The sequence below is a fragment of the Dama dama genome, chromosome 24, assembly GCF_033118175.1.
Source record: "Dama dama isolate Ldn47 chromosome 24, ASM3311817v1, whole genome shotgun sequence".
Classification (NCBI taxonomy): Eukaryota; Metazoa; Chordata; class Mammalia; order Artiodactyla; family Cervidae; genus Dama; species Dama dama.
The window spans coordinates 53737104-53763277 of NC_083704.1; the positions used below are offsets into that span (position 1 = coordinate 53737104).

At 37.9% G+C, this 26174-nt stretch overlaps 1 protein-coding gene across 1 annotated transcript in view; it reads right to left on the bottom strand.

The window, feature by feature from the left end:
- The window catches only part of DOCK3 (dedicator of cytokinesis 3), a 246611-nt gene that overhangs the window by 147393 nt on the left and 73044 nt on the right, over window positions 1-26174 (bottom strand). Inside the window, exons 6-8 of the mRNA XM_061127771.1 lie at window positions 14800-14884; window positions 8308-8349; window positions 7508-7662 (exon numbers count right to left, since the gene is read on the bottom strand). Coding sequence (XP_060983754.1) covers window positions 7508-7662; window positions 8308-8349; window positions 14800-14884 — 282 coding nt within the window. The remainder of the gene's footprint in view (window positions 1-7507; window positions 7663-8307; window positions 8350-14799; window positions 14885-26174) is intronic.

Below are 26174 nucleotides of genomic sequence, written 5' to 3' on the forward strand. Positions count from 1 at the left end.
GAAACCACTATTTCACTCTCTCTTTCTTTGAATTTAACTATTTCAGAATCCTCATTAAGTGGTATCATGTAGTATTTGTCCTTCTGTGTCTGGCTTATTCCATGAAGCACGATACCCTCCAAGTTCATCCATTTTGCTGCAAATGGCAGGATTCCTCTCTTTTTAAAGGGTAAACAATATTCCATTTTATGTAAATACTACATTTTATTCATCCATTCATTCACTGATAGACACTGAAGTTGCTTCCTTGTTTGGCTGTTGTAAATATTGCTGCAATGAATATAGGAGTGTAGCTATCTCTCTGAGATGCTGATTGCAATTCCTTTGGATATACTCTCAAAAGTGGGAGTGCTGGATCATATGAGAGAACTATTTTCTATTTTTTGAGGAATCTTCATACTGTTTTACATAGTGACTGCATCAGTTTACATTACCAACAGTGTACAAGAGTTCTCTTTTTTCCACATCCTCCTAAACTTTCATCTTTTAAAAAAATTAGATAAATTTGACACAATACATTTTATAAACTTAAAGTATACAGTGTGTTACTTTGATACACATATACGGTAATAGTAATATGATTACCACTGAAGTAATATTTATCACTTTACATCTTTATAGTGTAGTATTACTGTCTTTCATTAATTATATTATGTTTAATTCTCTATGGCTTACTTACTACTCGATACAAGTTCATACCTTTAAACACCATCAATCTTATCCCCCACCCCTGCTCCTCCATCTCCTGGTAACCACTATTTTACTCTCTGTTTTTTCACATGTTTGACATTTTTAGATTTCACATATAAGTGATATAATACCTACTCTGTCTCATTTAACTTGCTTAGCATAATGTGCTCATTTCTTCCATACTGTTGAAAATGCCATATTCTCCTTTCTCATGGCTGAATAATATTCCATTGTGGATACAGAAAACATCTTTTTATCCATTCACCTACTGATAGGCATTTGCATTGTTTCCATACCTTAACTGCTGTAAACAATGCTGTGATAACATGGGTATCCCAGGGGGCACCAGTGGAAAAGAATCTGCCTGCCAATGCAGAAGATGTAAGAGACACATAAGATCCCCTGGAGGAGAGCATGGCAACCCTTTTCAGTATTCTTGCCCTGGAGAATCCCATGGACAGAGAAGCCTGGCAGGCTATACAGTCCATGGGATTGCAAAGAGTTGGATGCGACTGAGCACACACGCCTGCACCACACTGTTTTAATTACTGTAGCTTTGTAATATGCTTTGAAATAAAAAAGCGTGATACCTTCAGTTTTGTTCAATTGTTTTTTCTCCTTCACTGGCACTTCTTCCCAATCTTAAAGACCTCCCTTATTACCTGACAGCACATTGCATGTCAGATGCAGAAAATGTTTTTCTTAATGACTGAAATATTCCCATGTTTTAGATAGCCTTAGATAGCTTTCTTTCTGCACACAGGAACTACTTCTATGAAAATTACTATCTTCATCTGTGACACCTTGTCTGCATCCAAGATGCCCCCACCACATGGCCTGTGGTTTGCACAGCTATCACTTCAAACTTAACATAGCCCAAACTGAACTCGTCATTTCTTTCACTTGGCTGAACTTAACAATTATAGTACCACTCTATTTGTCTCCAAGGTAAAAAACCATTAAGTTATATGTTTTAAAAAGAGAAAGAAAGGAGATAAGAGGAATAACTAAGTTGGTTGCTGCACTGAGTTGACCATTCATTCAATGAGTAAGCATTGAGTACCTACCAAATACCATATTCTCCTAGGTTCAAGGGATCTGTTTGTGAATAAGATTAACAAATCCCTGTTCTCCTATAAAACAGATAAATAACAGTGACCTACTATATAGCACAGGAACTATACTCAATACCTTATAATAACCTATAATGAAAAAAGAATTTGAAAAAGAATGTAAGTAAAAAAAAAAGAAAAAGAATATAAGTGTGCTTGTGTGGATATATAGATATATACATCTGTGTTTCACTGAATCACTTTGCTGTACACGTGAAACAATATTGTGAATTAATTACACTTCAATTTAAAAAATAAAGAAAAATTAAAAAAAAAACACCAACCCTCTGCTTTCATGGTGCTTACAGCCTAGAGACAAGACACAGACACTAAAAATGGTAAATAGATAAACTATTCAGTATACTAGATGGTAATACATGCTTGGGTAAAATACAAAGCAAGGAAGGGATTGAGAATATGCATGTGTATGTGGGAGATGATGTTCATGACGGCTTCAGTTCTAGATAGGGTAGTCGGGAAAAGCCTGAGAGGGTGACATTTGAGTAAAAACCCGAAGAAAGTCAGGATGCAAGTACCATGAGGCTATCCAAAAAAGAGCAGGTGCAAAGAAAGACCCTAAGGCAGGAAGATGTGTTGAGTTTTAGGGCACAGCAAGAAGGTCAGTGTAAAGTAGAGTGATCAAGGAGGGGAATAATAGGAAATGAAACCACGTGTAGAATGATCAAGGGGGAATGATAGGAAATTAAATTATAGAGGTGATGAGGCTGGGACCAGATCTTATATGGCAAGATGCTCTTTCTTCTCTAATCTTACTATTAAGTCCCCTTATCCTGAGGCCTTATCAACTCCTATCAGCAACAGCTTCCAACTCATCTCATTCCTTTTCCAGTTTAACCTCTACACTGCCTCTGGGATAATCCCAAACCACCACATTCAACATGGCAGTTACCTACTCAAGGAATCAGAATTGTTGTCTAATGCTTCAGGTCTAAATTAGTCTACAGGGTTTTCAGGGCTATCTTTGACCTATTTTATCTTAAATCTAGCATTTATTTCCTAATCATTTACTGAGCTCTTTCTTTCTTGAAGAAACTATGGACAAAGAAGGGTAAAGAAACAGATTTAAGACCTGGAATTAACTATCAACATCAACTTTTTCTTAGCTCTAATAGCCTCTTCCAATTTCCTATACATATGCATTCGTATTTTTATTATTTGTAACTCAAGCTTTTGGACTTCTTATGCTTAAGTATCTTCTCTTCTTGAACTTACAATAAAATCCAAAATCTTTCTATGGCCATAAGGCCCTGTATCATCGGGTCCCTGACTATCTTTTCTTATGATGTCCTTTCCTTTTCTCACTCACTGTATACCAATGATGACTGCCTCCCAGTTCTCTGAATGTACGAAGTTCTTCGCTGCATCTAAACCTTCTTCTGCCTAGATCACATTATCCACTCTTTTTTTCTTTACTCAAACATTAAGCCTTAGTTTGGATGCCGTAAGAGCTTCCTTCCCTGAACTCCAGTATACATGAGGTTTCACAGCCCCATGCATGCTTTTCCTTTATAGCATTTATGACAGTTTTTAAACTTTGTACTTATTCATGTGACCATGTGTTCAACAGTCTCTCTACTAGAAAGAGTTAGTCTCTCTACTAGTTCATAACCTCCAGGAAGACAAGCAGATTTCTCTTGCCCATCCCAGCGTACCTAGCATCTAAAACAATACTCGGTAGATGCTTAATAAATATCAGTTGAACAAACGAGTTAATACCTTATCTGGATACTGACCACTCTTTTTCAACTACTTTCATTTTCTCCAAGAACCCTTGAGGTCTTCTCAGTCTCTCAAAGACCCGTTTCTTCCCTGACTTCTTTTCCTTTTTAAAAAAAAATAGTTTCTCAAATGTTGAATTCAAAACCCTGGTGACAACTGACCTAGCTCACCATCAAAGAAAAAGCCATCTCTCCCAGTATATCATTGCAAAGCTGGCTGTATTTCTTTCCCAAACCATACAATTTAATCATAAATATAAATCAGTCTAAAATACAATTAATTAGAAAAAATATATAAAACAACCAGGATTTGGATAGGACTTCTCATTTTTTTTCAGCTTGACAAGTTCTATAAAAACTTCTCTCTTAATAGGTTCCATTTTTTTGTTTGTTTTTCCCTGGCTTCTTATTTTGCTTAAAGTCTTACCACATGTCAATAAGTCATCTGCCCATCTTACTTTTCCACTCTGTTTGTTTGGTACTTAAAATTGGGAATAACATGTTTTACATCTTTTAGGAATTCTGTAATGCCTTGTTCAGACCTGTTTAGCAGCAGAGACATTTCTTTTTCTTCCTCTAAATCCCCAGCAGGTATTGCAGGGGCCCACAAACAAGAAAGCCTCAGTAAATGCTTGCTAAACTGTTCAATTACATGAAAATTTCTTGGATTCACAGGAGATTTATTGGTACTTATTTGATGGATGGACTTATTCATTCATTCAATAACTAACGCTCCAATATTCAAAGTTCTATGCTTGGCACTAGGGAGAAAATGGAACAAAAGACATACAAGGAAGCTCCCATTCCAGTGGAGGAAATCTATATGTGTGTGTATAATTACAATATAATATCTGGTAACGGGAGAAAGTTAGGTGCAGGATGACATCACGTGCACAAGGAAGCCCCAGGACTGATTCTATTCATAAACAGAATGAGGGAGGTTTCATAAAGTTGAGTTGTAAACAATGAACAGGAGTTTACCAAGCCAACAAAGGTAGAGAGGTATGAACGAGCAAGGCATGTTTAGAAAAAGGGAAATAAGTCATCAGGAGATAAGGTGAGAGAAATAGGCAGAATTACATATGCTGGGTCTTTTACGCCATGCTAAGTAACGAGGGTTTTTAAGGCTAAGTGGGAGCTGACATGAACAGTTTTCATTTTTAAAAAAGAAGTATGGCAGTGGTGTGGAGGATAACTTAGGGAAGAAAGACAGATTCAGGGAGTCTATGTTGGGGAGAAACATGAAGGATCTGGGTGACAGCAAGGATAAAGCGAGGGCAGTGATTTGATTGGCATCAGGAGACAGATGTTAACAGGATACAGTGATTAATTGAGAAGAGACAGAGAGGAGATAGAGATGGAGGAGCCTAAGAGGCTCCCTAAGTTTCTGACATGGATCTCTGAGCAAATGCCTTTCACTTGATTTAAGGAGAAAGTATATGTGTGAGGAAAAGAAAATGAACGCAGTTTAGGAACGATGATGAATGTCTGAAGGACACCCAAGGGCATAGGTCGGGTAGGAAAAAAGAAATGAGGACCTGAAGCTCAGGGGAGAGGTCTTAATTAGAGATTTAGATTTCAAGGCTAAATATTTATGATTCTGGAATGATGAAATGGAATGAAAAATAGAGCTACCAAGGCCCTGCCAGCTGCTGCTTCTGACCTCCAGCAGACTATCCAATACTCATCAGTCAACATGTATCAAAATGCATGATGTGGGCTGGCAATCTGTCATTCACTTTAGCCCCTCTAGATTTGCCTGTGAAATCAGCAATGAGACTTAGAGGAGAGGAATAGTGGGTCTTCGGTTTAGCTAATATCTCCCGTACTCTTTGGCACAGAGGGGAGAGTGTTCTGGCACTACTGAATACTAGCACCATGCCACTGGAGACTAGACTAGAAATATCTGAGTGGAAAAACAGTCACTCAAGGGGTTGTCTTGAGGATAAGAAACAAACCAATTGCTCTGTACCAATTCTTGGTACATCTGATGTGATGTATCTCCCTAATCTCTTGCAACTTCTGACAACTGCTCCAAGAAAAGTAACATGCAATCAATTTGACAACTAATCATAACGAAAGCAGAATTATCTGATAATACCAGCTCAATGACCTAAAAATTTTAAGACCTTACATACTACACAAATCCTAATGGAAAGAAGAAAGAGTGTTTATTGATTAAACCTAGATCTAAAATCTACCTAATAGCTCACTCTTAAAACTAAAAAAGTGTATATTTTCAACTAAGAAGCTTACAGTTTTATTATGTGAATCTCAAGGTGGTATAGTTCTCTAATATGTAGGGATTTTAAATGACCTGATAATTTCCAGGAACTCTAAAACAATTTTTTAAATATTTTTCTTTTAAAATGTTCTGTTGTTTCTTGAGACTAAATTATAAACAATAAGTCCAAAGATAAAACAACTGCATGGATTGATGATTCTATGTGAATTACAAACCAGAGCAATGGGGTGCCTCGACTGGGTTTGAGTCTTTTCTGTACAGTAGATCCAATTAAAAAGAAAAAAAAAGTACCAGGCACAGGCACAGTGCGTGGTGCTAGGATCATGGAGAGAGAAGACAATAGTCCCTGGTACTCAAAGATGACAAATACTGTGCTCTGGTTTTCAAACTGTCACCCCTGGACTTTCAGTGGTTTCACAGGGTACTCCCTAGATAGGGGCATGGACATTGTAAGATTCCTATTATTTTCCCTTTCAACAATTGAGTAGTTCTATTTCATCTCTTTCATTTATTGATATTCCTCATAGAAATTAGCTTGAAGAAAGGATTCTTCCATACACAAAAATAAATAATACAGTTTACAAACCTCTGGTATAGTGGAAAAGTAAGAGCAGTGAGAATCTACTGGGATACATACTGGGAGCCACTGGTGACAAGGCTCCACATGCTCTCGTCACTAAGTGTATCATTTTACTCCCATGTCAAAGTGAAACACAGGGCTTTGGAAGGAGGCAGGCATGGCAGGATAGTCAAGATTAGAGGTACCAGGGAACACACAAAATAACTGCTGTTTCTGTACTCTGTTATAACTTCCATTTTAAACTTTCTCAAATGTATAGGACGCAACTGGAAAAGTAAAACAGCTGTTTTCAAATCTTAAGTAAAACAACCACCACCACCCATAAAGCAGTCTTATCACAGAAAGTTCCCAACCAATACAGAAGTATCCCAAGATTTATTTTCTCTCTGCTCTACCTCAAATATAACCACAAAGAAAAGCTGGGGCTCCCCACAAAGGTCTTCTCACCCCATCAGAGCCTTGCTGAACTGTAGAGGAAGAGAAGTCTAGTATTGCCTTGATTTCTCCCTACTTTTCAAGGGGAAAAGCACTGCCACAATGGCTCATGCTTAAGGGCCTCACTGCTCTGTCAAGACACATGGTCTATTGCATGTCAGCCTCTTTATGTGGCTTCTCCTCCAACCCAAGGCAAAAAGGAATGATGGAGTCAGTACAACTTTTCCTTTTGTCCAGAAGATGCTCTTCCTCTTACAGTGCCGGGCTGAAAATGAGGGCTGGGGCTATCCTCAGACAGAACAACATTAGCCTGTTTCCTTGGGAACCCCCTCTCTCAAATGCAGCAAAGTAGAGTCCAAGGTTTCCTGCATTCAAGAGCAGGGTCTCTTTGCTGAATTTGCTTTGTTCTATGTTTCTCCTTTGTGTTTTCTCTGGCACTGAATAGACAGATGCATCCTCTTCTTTCCCTGAGCTGGTGATGGCCAAGACTGAGGGGGAAATAGGCACAGGATACAAAAGAGGTCCCTTGTGACTTCAGGGATAACTGGATTTGAAGGAAAACCCTCAGCCAAATAAGAGTAGGTTACTTCATCTTGTTTTTTCTCCTCTGTACATCTATCTTCTCTGAAGTCCAGAGATGCCCATGATCCAAGACATAGCATTTGAAAACAGTCTCAACCTCACCAGAGCTTCTAGCAACTGTTACCTGATCTGCTTGCCTTCTCTCATATCATATAAGGAAAAGAAGACATCAGTATCTTCCCCAATGGTGTTGTAGGTGAGACTCTTCAGACTGAGGAAGAAGTGATGTGGTACTGGTATCCGACAGCTTTCCCCATGACGTGGGCGCACTGTATCCACCTAACGAGGAAGGCAAAAGACAGTGACTTCTATTTTAGTTGTTTATTATATTGACCCTAAATGAAATGAAAATGAAATGACTAACTCTCCTCATATTGCTGAAGGGGATCATGTAAGAGAAAGAGAGATTAGAGGTGTTGTCTCTGCTAGTAGCAGGTGTTGTGTTAATATGCTTGGCTTGAGGCAGGCAAATACACAGCTGGGAAAAGTAAACAGAGTGAAGGAGATATGGGAACAGTAATTCCAGTTGAGGAGTGAACTCAAAATCTCCGCCAGGCCACATACATCTAAATTCTCCAGAGAACCATTTTCAAAGTCACTTCTTGGAGATGCTGTCACGATCCTGATGTACTTGGTTTACACTGTTAGATAGTAATAGTTACTATTCTAAATACCATTTTTATTTTCTCAGACTGATTCATTTTAGTGTCTCTGTCTATTTCATTTCAATTGTTCTTGTGTAAATTTGCACAGAGGAGTGGAGACTAGCCAAGTTTGCTAGGAGATCAGAGTTCCTTAGGTCACAATAAAGCAGTCAGTGGTTTTAAAAAAAAGTCAGTAATTTCCTGGTGCATACCTATTTTATAACTTCTCAAAAGAAAGAATTCAGGGAAAAGACTGGGAGGCCTGTCTTAGGTTGCTTACCTGAGATGTGCTTTGCTGTACACTCTGCCGGCTAGATAAATGCTATGGAAAGAAAGAAAAAGATCAACTGGGAAAGAAACTAACTTTTGTTGCCACTTTAATTTTTTAATTGAAGGATAACTGCTTTACAGAATTTTGTTGTTTTCTGTCAAACACCAAGAATCAGCCATAGGTACACCCATGTCCCCTCCCTCCCGAACCTCCCTCCCATCCACCCCCCATCCCACCCTTCCAGGTTGTCGTGAGCCCCTGTTTGAGTTCCCTGAGTCATAAAGCAACTAACTTTTTAAAGCACCCTCTATATGCTAGGCATTCTGATGCATATTTTACATAAATGATCTTATTTAATTGTAATAACCTTGTGAGACAAACGTCATTTGTATTTGACAGAGGCAACTAAGGCTTAGGATGAGGAAGTGAGGTACTGAAGATTCCACACAGCAAGAAGGTGGCAAGTCTAGATTCACACCCAGGCCTTTCTAGCTTGGAGCATCAGCCAAGTCACAGGTGGGTGCTCGATGCCGGAGTTTCGCTTCACCCCTGTCCTCTCCACGCACTGTACCACGTCTGTGCTGTGTGACACACGTCCTCGGGCTCTCCACTGGAGGAGGTGGAGCCTTCAACCCCGAGAGGCTCCTTCCCAAACATCTCTTCATGCTGCTCCTCTGCGGCTGGCTGAAGTCAGCAGAAGCAGATTCCAACCCCAGCTACACGCACCTGCTTGTGAAACTTCAGACAAATTGCTTACGCTCTCCAAGGGGCAATTCCCCTTGACTATAAAAATGAAATAAAAGCTTTTACTGTCCTCCTCACAAGGTTACTGTGAGGTTCAAATGACATAATGGGAAGCAGCATGACACAGTAGTTAGGGGCCCAAGTGCAAGAGTCAGAACTCCTGGTTAAACCCTGACTCACGCTTTCCTCATCGGTAAAGTGATGATGGCATTTTGAGCTGAACCTCACAGGGTCTTGTGCAGGTTCACCCAGCACAGTACACACTCTAAATGGCTGATCACCGTTAGGGTCAGTTAGTATTCTTCTTATTATTGGTGGTGTTCTTTATAATTAGTTCTTATAGAAAAGTCTGCCACATTCAGAAGTAAACCCTGAATGCCAGGAAGAATAGAGGGTTAGCCATTCTTCAGGTCCCTGGTCTTGGCAGACTCAGCAATGAGAGTTTCTATCCTGCTTCCTTCTGGCCCCCAGAGGCAGTGAGACAGCACTGCTTTGGTGGACTGTTTCATATCACATGGGTAAGAACGGCTGCTGATTAGGATGGTTTTGTTCTTTTACCAAATATATTTAACCCTGAATAAAACTGAAGTACAATTAAATATTAAGTGCATCTCACTAGCTGTAGTAGTTATTAAATATTCATGTGCATTATTAGCTATAGTAGCTAATTATTATCGACTATTAATGTTCATCCATGGGAATACATGTTCCCATGATACATATTAAGTATAATTAAAACAGATCGCCACCAGCTGGAGAAGTCAGCACACAGAATGCTTATGTACAAAAGAATACCCCATATATAAAATAGGTCACAAGAAAGCTTTAAAAAAAAAAAAAAACAGGCTTTCAAAAAAAAAAAAATCTAGCTTTCTATGGTTTACTGACCCATATCCCACTGGGAAGGAAGTTACTGGCCTGAAACTCTTTCCACTGCTTTATTTTATTTTTAGGGGCTACATTAAGTCATTATTCTCAAGTGAGTTTACTGACTAGCTCTTCAAAGTGACTACCAATTCATAATCATTAATATTCAATTATAACTATATATGGGAGTTCACAGCTAATTTCAGTGTAACTCATCCCGGTTGACAGTAACAGACATCATCCTAGGCTTCAGAGGTATCAAATCTGGGGAGAACTCTTCAACCGAGTCCGAAAGCACACCCATGGGTGGCCAGAGAATGGCATCAGAACTGGCATTTTGGAATGTCTTTCATGGCACCATAAGGAGAAACCACTCCCCTACTGTCAGGAAGCAGTCAGTTGGCCAGACAGTACTTCCCTCTTCAGAACCATCACCACCTGTATTAGAGCCTTAATGTATTATGTTCCCATGTTTGCTACCCAACTCCAGATTTTGCCCTACCAGTGCACGAAGTACCTATCTTAATCATCTTTATATCCTAAGTGCAATATACATACAAAATACACGTTAATTAAAAATGTATGGACTATATTATTGCCTCTGCCAAATTTTACCCCACAGAGAAGTCGTTTTTAGCTCTTTGGAGTCTCTGGTACATTAGTTCATGGAGGTCTAACGACATGGTGGGGGAGGGGAGTGCAGCTTGAGGCATTCTATTTAGTTGAATAACACAATTAATTGCCTGCTATATACACTGGGAATTGTGTTAGATACTGTGAGGCTTACAAAGAAATGTAAGACATATATCTGGTCAGGATCACCAACGAAATGATGCTTGATGGTTATAATAAATAATCTAATCAATTGATTTAAATCTAGAAATGGAAGTATAAACACTGATCTTCCAAAAAAATATTAATTGATTAAAAGTTAAATACCTTTAAAGGCTTGCAATAAAAAAATCAGTCCTCCATTCACCCAATCCCATTCCCCAGAGATTAAGTAATTTCTAGTCTTTACTGTGTTTTTTTCTAGCATTTATCATATATTTCAAAATGTCATATTTATACTGCTCTTTTTTAAATCCAGTTTGAGATTCATCTACTGGCTTCTTATGGTAGCTGAAGATTTGCACACTTGTTTACATCTATTTCCCTTCATCTGTCTTCCCAGTAGCTCAGAGATATGGTTAAAACTTGTTTATAGTATTATAACTTTTATATATAGTTCACTTCTGAGCCAAGGAAATGTACTTCAATTAAATTTTCTTTCTTCTACTACTTCATGATTTTATACTGGATTGATTTAAATTATAGGGTCTTTTCTACAACCACCCCCCTGCCCACAGCTCTATAAAACACCTTTCAGTAGGAGATCCCACCTGGCTGCCCTCCTGCTTTACACGGACCAGTTACTCTCTAGGTCTATCACACAACTGTCATCCTGAGCCTTCCCACTGATGTTAACCTATGAATTCTTTGCCCCTCCTGTTTGAATTAGAATCTCTTTCCTGGATGGGACATTTAAGCATCTTTTCATTTACTTCTTCATTTCAAATAAATAACTTATTTCTCTGTTGTTTCCTGAAAAGGGACCAAAGAAAGAGGTTTGAGATTTTGAGCAACCAAAGTTTTCTTTAGGCTACTTCCCTACTTGATGGATAGTGTGGCTGAATAAATACAGAATTCTAGGTTAAATTTTATTTTCCCTCAGAATTTTAAAGGCAATTGCTCATTATTTTCTAGTTTTCAATATTGCTATCAGGAAGACAAATGCTATTCTTACAACAAATCCTTTAGCAGGTGACCTATTTTTCTCTCCAGAAGCTTTCAGCTTTAGTGAGCTGAAGTGTCACTATTAAGTGATAAATATTAAGGCTTTTTTAATATAAGTACTCCTATCTGTAAGTTCTGGGAAATGTTTTCTAGCTTTATTGATATATAATTGGCATAAACATTGTATAAGCTTAAAGCATATATTGTGGTGACTTGATACTGTATATATGGCAAAGTGAATACCACAACAAGGCTAGTTAACACCTCCCTCATCTAACATTTACCCTTCTGTTGTTGTTACTATGGTGAGAACAATTAGATCTACTCCTTGGGTAATTTTCAAGTATATAATGCATTATTGTTAACTACAATCACCATGCTTTAGATTCCCAGAAATCAATGCTCTCAAACTGGAAGCTTGTACCCTTCAACCAAAACCTCCTCATTTCTCCCATTCCCCAGCCCTTGGCAACCACCAATCTACTGTTCGCATGAATTCAGCTTTTTTAAAATTCCATATACAAGTGAGATCATAAAGTATTTGCCATTCTCTGACTTACTGCACCTAACAACATAGTGCTCTCAAGGTTCATCCAAGATGCAAATGGCAGGATTCCCTTCTTTATTATGACTGAATAATAATTCCACTCTATATATACACCACATTGTTCTTACCCACTCATCCATCAATGAAGACACAAGTTTTTTCCATGTCTTGGCTACTATGAATAATGCTTTAATAAACATGGAAGTAAAGCTATTTCTTTGAGATCCTGATTTCAATTCCTTTGGCCCTATCACCAGAAGTGGGTTGCTGGACCATACAGTAGTTCTACTTTCTATATTTTGAGGAACTTTCATTCTATTTTCTACAGTGGTTATAGTTATTTTTATGTTTTCTATCTTTTAACATTCATATTAGAGTTATATATCACCATATTACAGTATTGGAGTATTGTGAATTTGACTATGTACTTATCTTTACCATTGCATTTTACATCATCATATGTTTTTACGTTACTAGTTAGCATCCTTTCATTTCAGCCTGAAGACCTTTCAGCATTTCTTGTAAGGCAGGTCTACGAGTGAAGAACTCCTGTAGCCTTCCTGTGTCTGGGAAAATCTTCCTAACTCCTCTGTTTCTGAAGGACAACTTCACTGGGTGAAAAATGCTTGGTTGGCAGATTTTTTTCTTCTGGCACTTTGTAACATCCTACTCTCTCCTAGCCTGCAAAGTTTCTGCTGAGAAACACACTGTTAGTCTTATAAGGGTTTTCTTATAAGTGACAAATTTCTTTTTTCTTCTACTTTCAAGATTCTCTGTCTCCTTCACTCTCCACATCTAGCTGATCATCAAAATTTATCTGCATTCTCCATGGTATCTCTTCTCCATTCCTATTGCTGCCTAATTTCTTGTCTGAAATCATTTCCATGGTCTCTTTCCTCCTTCATTCCAGTCTTCTGCATTTTATACTGTCTCGGCATTTAAAACCCACATCCAATCATATCACTTCATGGTTCTATCAGACTAATAGTTCTATCAATTTGGGGTTTACAAAGGCTTGCATGATCTGGCTGATGTCTCTTTCTTGGTTTTATCTCACAATTGTTAACACGTACTTACATGTCAAAGTTATCAAATATCTTACAGTTTGCTAGAATTACTACTTCCCTATGCTCTGTGCCATTTGGGGATGTCTTTTCTTTTGGCTTGTCTTTCTGTTGAAGCCCTGCTCATCCATCAAGACTCATCTTAAGTATCACTTGCTTGGAAGCTTTAATTGGAAGTTTTCATTGATTTTTCCCAGCCCCAGGATGTCAGTCACTCCCTCTAACAGCAGGAGTGTATATCTTAATTATTACATGCAGCTCATAAACATTCTTGTTTGTGGTCTATCTGATCCCACTAGAGTAACTTTTAAACATGGAGACTATGCACGGGTTTCAGAGGCAATTATCAATTCCCTAAAATTGAGTGTAGAATTTTGTATGCAAAATCATACTTGTATTGTCCTGGGAAGAAATATTATCTGATCCTCCATAACCTAGAAAGAGCAACCAATATCCTAGATGGTGATATTCTTAAGAAAAAGAATGTCATGTTCATCTTTAATTTCACACCTATCACTTTATGACAACTGAACACAAATGCTTTTGTATTCTTATAAATATACAGAAGCAATTGATATGTTATTTGTATATTTTATTTAGGCAAATTTTCTGTGGTCCTTGACCAAGCAACATACTTTGCATCCTCTGTGTTCCCTAAAAATATTACATTTTCTTAACAGAAATTTGTAATTTTTTCTAAAACTTGTAATTCTCACCAATACAGTCTCACCTCAAATATATTCTCCTCAAAGTGAGGCTTGACCAAGTCCCTTAGTCTAAGCTTAATAATCACCTGAGATTCCTTATGTTTATTTGTTTTACTTTAAAATTTCCTACCTTTGTTTTAGTTACTTCTTCTGACTCAGCCTGCAAAATGTCACCCACCCTGCATCAATCAATTCAATACACTTTTATAATAACCAACAGATAGTTAAAGATTTATCTTAGAAGTACCGGTACACTGATAGACAACATCCTACTTATAACACAGGGAACTATATTCAATACCTTATAATAACCTATAATGGAAAAGAATCTGAAAAAGAATACACACACACATACACACATAAAACTGAATCACTTTGCTATACACCAGAAACTAACACAACAATGTATATCAACTATAACTCGATAAAAAAGTTTCTAAAGAAATGCTGGTACTTTATTTCCAGGGTTAATCACTACATTAACTAATAACTGGCTCTTTTCAGCTTCAGTATCTTCTCTTTTAGTAACTTCTTCATGCTGAAGGAGCTCTCTTCACCAGCAAAACCACCTGAGAAATGACCCTGAGACATCACAGTAAGCCCAACAGTCCTACACAGTAATTCCCTCTAGAGACTGAGTACGCTAGGTACTGCCCTGATAAGGAAGACCCCCTTAAATACTCTTGAAACAAAAGTGAATGATTTTAGCAATATTGTTTCATAATGTAAGTAGAGATAATAAGAGAGAAAAAAATTGAGTGTGCAGGAACAAACTACCCTGTGTGATATTTCTTACCATTTTATAGAGGTCTGAGACACTGATCTGGTCTGAGTCCACTACTTCAAAGTCCTTTCGAGGTACCAGATCCAGGCCCAAGTGCCTAGGAAAGAGAAAGACCACATTCAGCATGCCGAGTCCTCAGATTACTCACCTCTCTTTATGTGCCTGGAAGCCTATGCCAGCCATGACCTTGTGGACAGAGGTTAAGATGCTGCCTTAGCGGGAACATGCCTTTATCCAGCTTAACTGTGACTCCCAGAGTCAGACATGAACAACAATGTTCACCTTTAGATAAATAAATGAGGCTAGGAATTTTAAGACTGACAATTTTAGTCATCAAGCAGTTCTCCCTGTAATGCTAAAAAAGGATTCATTCAGTATCACATTTGTTAACAGATTGCTTGAGTTCATTATGGATGGATTTTCTCATATCATTAATAAGTCACATTTATTTTTCTATTTCCCCCATCCTACAGTTATGAACAAGGCTCAATCATGCATTACCTTCACTAGGATAAAAAAATTATTTAGTGTCCAAGTAGATATGCAATTCAAAGTCAAATACAAATAAGCTCCTGGGAATTCCAGGAGGTCCAAAACTCTGTACTTTCAGTGCCAAGGCACAGGTTCAATCCCTGGTTATGGAATTGTGATCCTGCAAGGCATGTGGTATGGCCACAAAAAAGGGGAAAACCATCACCTCCTAAAAGCATTAAACTCAAAGAAATGCAGGTTTTGGTTAGGTTTTATCTCATTTTCAACTTAATCAATATTGACATTGGGTTATAGTAAAGACTTCACCACATGTTAGCCAATATCTTAAGACATTTTAGATGGAAGTTTAACCAGGGAGCACTGCTACTGAAGAAAACAAAACTTAAAAGATCTGGTGTAACTTGGGCAGAAGGAACAAGTGATGATGATTAATGGTTGGTTAGGAGGCAATATGGGACACCAGAAATAGCTCTGGACAGGAAGAGCTCTTGGGTTCAAATATGGTATATAATTTCTTTTCAATACATATGAAGTCCTTTCTCACTCTCTAGAAGACAGCTCTAAAGCTGGAGGCCAATGGAATTAGGGGGTTGTGGCCCCCTCCAACTACTTATACAAGTATGTGCATGTGTTCATGTATTCTTTTTCTCTGAGCAGAGGGCCTGTAACTCTCATCAGGCTTTCAGAGCTGCTCTGTAATCACCCTACTCTAAAACAAGTGTTATGGATTACTGTACCCGGCAAAGTATTCCACAGATGATGGAAGGAGAAGTATATATATATTTCTCTTCACCTAGATTTTGAACTATGTTCAGAATATGCTAACATATGCTAACAAATTCTCTAGGTTCTTTCTGTGCATAAAACTCCCAATGAGAAATAAACCTTTACTACATTACACTGAGATCTGAAACTCCTGTTTGAAATAAGCCATGTATACACCCAAAATGCAAAATTATTTTATTTATAATTTACACCTTATTTTATAGGAAAAGGTTTTTATATTTTATATCGAGAGGTTCAGGAAATTGTAATAAGACTGATAAAATAAAAATGCGAACTCAAACTTACATGAAGAAGCCATAAGTAAATACACTAATGATACAGACTAGTACGATTACTATGATCAAAAATTAAAATTTAGATGTATAGTTTTTGGCAGGCAAGAAAAAATAAACCTATTTTCCTATTAAAGGATAAAAATCTCATTTTTCTGTTATCTATTACTATAATTTGTTTTATTCTACAATAGAGAAATGTGAGTGAAACAATTTTTTGGTACTAAATGCTAAAAAAAAAAGTCTAGTTTCTCATGATGAGAAAATCAGTAATACACTGTTGGCCTTAACTACAATAGTTCATAGTTTAAAGGTAAAACCATGCCATCGAATATGATTCCTGAAGTTAATGCACTTAAATCTGTAAGAGATTTTATTTCCTGTCTTCATACATCAAAGAGGTACTCAATTCAATAATTTCCTATTCTTAATTTCTCTGAAATAATTCCAGGCCTCTGGCTTCTAATACTTATAGCATGTAAAGGCAGTAGTGTCATGGAGAGCAAGATACAGTTGAAGCCCATCCTTCCTATCTCTCTCATCTTAAAAAGCAATTTACAATTTAAAGATAATGAAGTTATGATATCAAATATTCAGAATACTTTTACATGCATATGGAAAAACAGTGGAAATATCACAAAAATGATAATAGTATTTGTATAAGAAAGTGAAATTAGACAATTTATCAACCTAAAATATTTTACAAATTTTCTGTAGTCATGCTGTGAAAACTTCTTTAAATACAAAAATAAAGATTTCATACATATTCTTCAACCTCTGGTGGTCACAAAATACATGAGGTGGTCTCAATATTACAGTAACTTAACAAAAAGAAAGACTGTACAAATAATCCAATCAAAACAGATGTTTTCATTACAACAGCTTAAGAAAAAATCCACATGGATCAAAGTCAGTAAGGCTGTGATGTGCCCAGTGGTAGTGCACCACATGCAGGCTCCAGGAGCTTGTTTGGAGAATGGTATCTATGAAAACTCTACCTTAGCATTGTGAAAACCTTAGCTGGCTTGTCCAATCAATTATTCACCCATATATCCACCAACTCACACCAAAGACACTTGCTGAGGATCTATCATGCAACACCAATGGTGTTAAGATACTGGAAATAGAGTAGTTTTGAGCCAAGTAAATGTTCATATCCAACATGTTAATTCTCCCCTAAGAGCAAAGTGCTTTCTCTCTCCTAGAAGTCGCTAGAACACAGTACCATTTAGTTTCCTGTTTCATTATCTTAGGAAGAAAATGATTAACAGGTGATCTAATTAGACTGCTGATTTCCTTCTAAGATCTTCTTCAATGGAAGAAGAGCAGTTTCCAAAAGCTAAATTGAAGAACTGTCCTCAGTGGAAGAAGGCAGAGATGCTGCACAGTGAGAAACAATACATGTTCACTAAAATTTCACCCTATAAAAGAGATTCCTGGCTATTTCTTCCTATAGTATATTCTAAAAATAGTGAATGGTTAAGTGCAGAGGATGGTCAACTTAGTCTCTTCTCACAGCAAAGGAAGGTAGTACATCAGAGTAGTTAGGAGCATTCACTCTGATAATGGACTGCCTAGTTTGTATCTTGACTCTCCCATAAGTGGGACTCTTCTTGATGCTTCTCTACTATCATAGACTAGTGTAAGGATTAATCCATGTAAAGCACTCACTACACTTCCAGGCACTGTGAACTGCTTCCAGTGTTATAATTATCATTATGTGTTACATCATTAGCTAAAATATGACTTAGAGTACAAAGACTGTGATTAAAGAGAATGTCCAAAAAGAGACTCCTAAACAGATGGACACAAGCAGAAGGCATACAACTACATATGTATATACATATAGATGTAGTTCAAAACTGGGAGAGGAGTACAACAAGTTTGTATATTGCCACCCTGCTTATTTAACCTATATGCAGAGTACATCATATGAAATGCCAGGCTGGATGAATCACAAGCTGGAATCAAGATTTCCAGGAGAAATAACTACCTCAGATATGCAGGTGATACCACGCTAATGGCAGAAAGTGAAGAGAAACTAAAGGGCCTCTGGATGAGGGTGAAAAAAGAGAGTGAAAATGTTATCTTAAAACTCAACATTCAAAAAACTAAAATCATATCTGGTCCTACCACTTCATGGCAAATAGAAGGGATAAAAAATGGAAGCAGTGACAGATTTTAGGTTCCTGGACTCCCAAATCACTGCAGACAGTGACTGTAGTCATGAAATTAAAAGATGTCTAGTCCTTAGAAGAAAAGCTATGACAAACCTAGACAGCATATTAAAAAAGCAGAGACATTAATTTGCTGAAAAAGGTCCATATAGTCAAAGCTATGGTTTTTCCAGTAGTCATATATGGATGTAACAGTTGGACTACAAAGAAGGCTGAGCATCAAAGAATTGATGCTTTCAAATTGTGGTGCTGGAGAAGACTCTTGAGAGTCCCTTGGACTGCAAGGATATCAAACCCAGTCAATCCTAAAGGAAATAAACCCTGAATACTCACTGGAAGGACTGATACTGAAGCTGAAGCTTCAATACTTCAGCCACCTGATGGAAAGGGCCGTCTCATTGGAAAAGACCCTGATGCTGGGAAAGACTGAAGGCAAAAGGAGAAGGGGGCAACGGAGGACAAGATGGTTAGACAGGATCACTGACTCAATGGACATAAATTTGAGCACACTCTGGGAGACAGTGGAGGATAGAGGAGCCTGGTATGTTACAATCCATGGGGTCGAAAAAGTCGGACACAACTTAGTGACTGAACAACAACAACAATAAAATAGGTGTAGTATAGAACTGCTTCCAAAATGTTCTTACTAATTGCTTAGGTGAATGTGTGTTTAGTAGCTCAGTGGTATCAGACTCTTTGTGACCCTTAGGACTTAGCCCACCAGGCTCCTCTGTCCATAGAATTTTCCAGGCAAGAATACTGAAGTGGGTCTCCAGTTCCTCCTCTAGAGGATCTTCTTGACCCAGGGACTGAACCTATGTCTCCTGCACTGTAGGTAAATTCTTTACCCTCTGAGCCATTGGGAAAGCTTAGGTGAACAGTCTTCATAGAAATATTTAGTCTTCTTTCACCATTTGTTATTAATCACTATAATCACAATATTATTAATCACAATAACTAATGGATTAATCATTCAATAATTTCAATAATTCAATAAATATTTCTTAGCACCTACTCTATGCTAGGCTCATGCGGAACTAAGGGACACAGCAGTGAATGAGACATATTTCTGCTCCTACATTCTTTTAGGTGTGCCTCTCAAAAGTTCTAAATCTAACAAATTCTTTGAATTTTACATGTCTTTTGAATGTTCCAAATTGTATTTTCTTTTCAAAATGTAATTTTATTTATTTCTGTTTGGCTGTGCTGAGTTTTTGCTGCTCTCTAGCTGTGCTGTGGGGGCTTCTCATGGCAGTGGCTTCTCTCGCCGCAGAGCACAGGCTCTCGGCTGCATGGGCTTCAGTAGCTGTACAGCCCGTGGGCTCAGTACTTGTGACCCTCAGGCTCTACAGCATAGGCCCAACAGTTGAGGCACACGGGCTTAGTTGCTCCGCATCATGTGTGACCTTCCTGGATCAGGGATCGAACCCAAGTCCTCTACGTTAGCAGGTGGATTCTTAACCACTAGAACAGGGACACACTCTATTCTATTTTCTACTGTATCTTCTTCCTTCTGGGTTTCCTCATCTGAACCACAGAACACAGAAAATAACCTGAAGTTAACTAATAATATATGATGGATGTTTTAAGGCATTTAGGACTTATTAGGTTGGTACAAACATAACTGCAGTTTTTGCACTGCTGAAATTTGCCATTGATATTGGAATATAGTCTTAATAAATATGATTATGTTATTTTAATTATATCATTTAAAATAATTACATTAAAAAATTTTAAAGCACATTTCTTACTCTATTTTTTTTGCTAATGACTTATTACTTTCTGTTTATTTTATATTTATTTCAGACAATGGAAATGATGTTAGACAAAAAGCAAATTCGAGTAATTTTCTTATTTGAGTTCAAAATGGGTCATAAAACAGCAGACACAACTTGCAACATCAACAATGCATCTGGCTCAGGAACTGCTAACAAACGTACAGTGCAGTGGTGGTTCAAGAAGTTTTGCAAAGGAGATGAGAGCCTTGAAGATGAGGAGCACAGTGCCTGGCCATTGGAAGTTGGCAGTGACCAACTGAAAGCAATCATCAAAGCTGATCCTCTTAAAACTACATGAGAAGTTGCCAAAGAACTCAGCATCAACCATTCAACCGTTCTACAGTCGTTTGGCATTTGAAGTGCAGTGAAAGTTGCTCAGTCATGTCCCACTCTTTGTGACCCCAAGGACTATACAGTCCATGGAATCCTCCAGGCCATAATACTGGAGTGCATAGCCTTTCCCTTCTCAAGGGGATCTTCCCAACCCAGAGATTGAACCTAGGTCTCCCACATTGCAGGCAGATTCTTTACCAGCTGAGCCACAAGGGAAGCCCAAGAATACTGGAGTGGGTAGCCTATCCCTTCTCCAGGGGATCTTCCCAACTCAGGAATCGAACTGGGGTCTTCTGCATTGCAGGTGGATTCTTTACCAACTGAGCTATCAGGGAAGCCTTGGCATTTAATGATAAAGCTTTTTTTAATTTTTAGTTAGCTCATGAGCAGCTTTTTCATTTCTTCTCTTATTCTGTGTGGATCACAATAAACTGTAGAAAATTCTGAAAGAGATAGGGATACCAAACCACCTGACCTGCCTCTTGAGAAACCTGTATGCAGGCCAGGAAGCAACAGTTAGAACTGGACATGGAACAACAGACTGGTTCCAAATAGCAAAAGGAGCACATCAAGGCTGTATATTGTCACCCTGCTTATTTAACTTATATGCAGAGTACATCACAATAAATGCTGGGCTGGAGGAAGCACAAGCTGGAATCAAGATTGCCGGGAGAAATATCAATAACTTCAGATATGCAGATGATACCACCCTTATGGTAGAAAGTGAAGAGGAACTAAAGAACCTCTTGATGAAAGTGAAAGAGGACAGTGAAAAAGTTGGCTTAAAGCTCAACATTCAGAAAACTAAGATCATGGCATCCAGTTCCATCACTTCGTGGCAAATAGATAGATAAACAGTGGAAACAGCGGCTGACTATTTTTTGGGGCTCCAAATCACTGCAGATGGTGACTGCAGCCATGAAATTAAAAGATGCTTACTCCTTGGAAGGAAAGTTTATGACCAACCTAGACAGCATATTCAAAAGCAGAGACGTTACTTTATCAACAAAGGTCCATCTAGTCAAGGCTATGGTTTTTCCAGTAGTCACATGTGGATGTGAGAGTTGGACTATAAAGAAAGCTGAGTGCCGAAGAATTGATGCTTTTGAACTTTGGTGTTGGAGAAGACTCTTGAGAGTCCCTTGGGACTGCAAGGAGATCCAACCAGTGCACCCTAAAGGAGATCAGTCCTGGGTGTTCATTGGAAGGACTGATGTTGAAGCTGCAACTCCAATACTTTGGCCACCTGATGCGAAGAGCTGACTCATTTGAAAAGACCCTGATGCTGGGAGGGATTGGGGGCAGGAGGAGAAGGGGACGACAGAGGATGAGATGGTTGGATGGCATCACCGACTCAATGGACATGGGTCTGGGTGGACTCCAGGAGTTGGTGATGGACAGGGAGGCCTGGCGTGCTGCGGTTCATGGGGCCACAAAAAGTTGGAACACAACTGAGCGACTGAACTGAACTGAAATTCTCTTATTCTAGGCAACAAAAACAAACCATTTCTCGATCAGATTGTGACTTGTGACGAAAAGTGGATTTTATACAACAACCATTGATGACTAGCTCAGTTGCTAGACTGAGAAGAAGCTCCAAAGTACTTCCCAAAGCCAAACTTGCATCAAAAAAGGTCATGGTCACTGTTTGGTGGTCTGATCCACTACTGAGTAGTGGATCATGGTCATAGTCATGGTCACTGTTAGCTAGTCTGATCCATTACTGCTTTCTGAACACTGGGGAAACCATTATATCTGAGAAATATGCTCAGCAAATTGATGAAATGCATTCAAAATCGCAATGGCTACAGCCAGGCATTGGTTAACAGAAAGGGCCCAATTTTCTTCATGACAATGCCCGACCACATGTCATACAACCAATGCTTCAAAAGTTGAATGAAGTTTTGCTTCATCCGCCATATTCACCTGACATCTCACCAACTGACTACCACTTCCTTCAAGCATCTTGACAACTTTTTGCAGGGAAAATGCTTCCATAACCAGCATGATGCAGAAAATGCTTTCCAAGAGTTCACTGAATTCCAAAGCATGGATTTTTTACACTACAGGAATAGCAAATTTATTTCTCATTGGCAAAAACGTGGATTGTAATGATTCCTATTTTGATTAATAAAGATGTGTTTGAGCCTAGTTATAATGATTTAAAATTCATGGTCCAAAACTGTAATTACTTTTGCATAAACTCTATAGTTCTTCCCCAGAATCAGTTGAGAAAAGCTAGAGATACTAAGATTTTCTATGGGCAGTGACCTTTTCTAATATTTAAAAGGAGCACATATATATAACAAATGAAAGCATGGTATACTTATATTTACATAATAATAAAATGTAACATGTAACTAATAATAGCTGTCTTTTACTGAACATTTACTTGGAATAGGCATTTTACATAGGATTTTATGTTTATCCCCTCTAGGAACTATGAGAAGTACACAGTATTAAACCCATCTTATAACTGAGTAAATCGAAGCCCAGGCTACTAAGGAGCCCCTTAAGGGAGTACAGTTGAGCTTGTCTCAAGCTAGGTCTGTCTTACTCTGAACCCATGATATTTCCACTATACCTGTCACCTTTTCACTATTAATAATAACAATGAAGTTAAATACTAGTGGCTATCAGTGACTATAATCAATTTGGTCAAAATAGTTTGAAGAATAATTTTGTGTCAATACATCAGTCCAGAAAGAAAAAAAAAAAAAACCACAGACTGATGAATGAGTAGCCAACAGGCATAAGGAAAACCTACCCTACTACTTAGGTATTTCCACGTAGCGCCTATCAAGCGCAGGTACTGTGGTAAGTGCAGGGTACGCTGGTGAGCAAAACAGATGCACAAAGAATAAGTATGAGCATGTGTGTGTGAGTATAAGGTAATTATCTGAACATGATAACTTGACAGAAGAGTTTTGACACATATATACTTTAAACACAGTTATCTCAGACTTAAGTATGACAAGCTACTGAATGATGATGGGCACAACATCTTACATTAGAACTCCAAGAAGGCATTGGAAGCTTCTACTAATTTCAGATGTCCTGAAGCTGGAAAATATCACTATGCCCTTAAAGAGAAAGGGAAAGTTGCTCAGTCATGTCCAATTTTTTGTGACCCCATGGACTGCAGTCCATGGAATTCTCCAGGCCAGAATACTGGAGTGGGTAGCTGTTCCCTTCTCAAGGGGATCTTCCCAACCCAGGGATTGAACCCAGGTCTCCCGCATTGCAGGCAGATTCTTTACCAGCTGAGCCACAAGAGAAGCCTCAAAATACTAGAGTGGGTAGCCTATCCCTTCTCCAGGGGATCTTCCCAACCCAGGAATCAAACCAGGGTCTCCTGCATTGCAGGCAGATTCTTTTCAACTGAACTATCAGGGAAGCCCAAAGAGAAAGTACTAAACCATAGATTTATCTGAGTCCTAGCTAAGAATCTACTCAGAGGAAACTTGCTGGGGGTGGGAGACGGGTTGGGGAGTAGCTGTATTTTTTGCATAGTACAACCCAAATCACTGCTTGTGTTGCTTCCTCCAAGAGCAATTCCTTTGGTGAAGAACATAAACTAAGTGAGAAGAAAGAGACATGGGTGGGTTGAGATCTTTGAAAACCTAAGAGAAGGTGCAAAAGAGAGGCAAGGGAGGCAAATATTAGGTTGGCCAAAAAGTTCATTTGGGTTTTTCTGTAAGAAACCCAGTAATATGATAGAGAGGAAGAGAAAAACAGAACAAAATAACTATAAAGTATACATTTATTGGTGATTTGTCTCAAATGATGACACTTCACAATAAAAAGATAAAAAAGATAACCAATTTTCTGATTTGATACTTGAAATCTACAGAAACATCATTCTAATTCAACAAAAGCTTATAAATGTTCACATTTTATTCAAGTTTGTACTTTCTACCTAAAAAAGAAATACAAAAATCCTATAAATTATTCTGAGAGTAAAATATTTCTTACTCTTAGAATAGGTATTTTTCTAAGGCAAAGATCAATTAGGCTGTGTCAGTAGTCCTGGGTTAATGTAACTTTAACTCAGCTATACTGTATTTATTGTGGTGATGATATTAGAGACTGAGAAATTTTTCTCAATATCTTTATGGAAGGTGTCAAAGATATTAAATTAACATATTAAAATTATATTGCTAGATGAATTATTTTAAAATTCCCTTGGAGAAGATGTAATTAACTGACTTCTTTGAAAAGAAGACTTGAGTAGAGATGATGGCTAGTTAATTTGAATACAGCCTTGTTTTAATGCCCTTCCTGTATTTTAGGACACAATATTATAAATGCTGATTGCTACCTAATACAATTTTAATAATTTTCATTTATAGAATGAGTGTGCACATAGGTGATGAGGCCAACAAGTATAAGCCATGTAAATTTAGTGTTGGAATCTTCAAATTTTCAGCCAAATAAATAATAATGCCTAATCTCAGGGCACAAAATTAAAATGGTTATTATGCAGATGTGGAGAGCTCTGCATTTAATTTAAACTCTGAATAAAATATTGAATATAGTACCAGTTTAGTTTTTATCCTGGGAAGTTCAAACTCATGTTAAAGCAGATACATATTATGGGCATACAGTATGGATAACAAAACAAAGATCAAATAACCCACAGACTAGAGATACTGACAATAATTTTCCTGGTTTTAAGACTCACACTTAAAAATAATCATGGTAAGGCCCTGCATAAGCTATATGGGCTTAGGTATCAGTTCTGGGTACAAACACCAGCTCTACCACTCACTACGCAACAAAGGAAAAGTGCTTCTGAGCCTTACTTTCCTCACAGGGTAAAATAGAGCTCTTGTCTTGGAAGAATATAATAGCATTTCATTATAACCATGCATACGAGTTAGACCAGGTACTTGCCACAGTGATACAGGTTGATGTACTCAAGAAACTATTAATAGCTGTTATTAAGAGCTTCTGAAATAGATTCTGAAAAGGCAGAGCTATAAGGTCTAAGAGTCTAAATAAAAAGGCACAAAGTTTAAAATTATATATGATTAATACTTCATTACATCAATTACAATGTAAAAATACATTCAGAAAATATTGATTGTGCACTCACAACATGCCAACATATGCTATGCTTCAATATTTTATGGTATTTGTTAAGTGTTAGTAGAACAAGAAGTGTAGAGCTATGAGGGCATAAAAGGTGAACAACGGATATGGTTATCGGTGCTCAGCTGTTGCATGGAGCAGTCTCCTTTAGCTAACCTAATGGTATGGAATGACTTCATTTTGCAGTACACCATCTCTTCTTTCAAATTAAGAAGGATATTTTAGTTCAAGTGAGAACCGGAGAGAATAGTCCCATTAGTTTGTCTTAACAGTAGACCTACAAAGTTCTCATTTAAGTTTTTTTAAGTGACTGTATTTTCCACCGCAGGTAGAGGGGAAAATAGAGTGAAGAACTAGGGAAAGAAAGAAGTGGAAGGGGAGGGACAAAGGAGGGAAGAAGATACAGAAACACCTAGAGAAGAGGATCACAGAAAAAAAGAGGGAGAAGGTTAAAA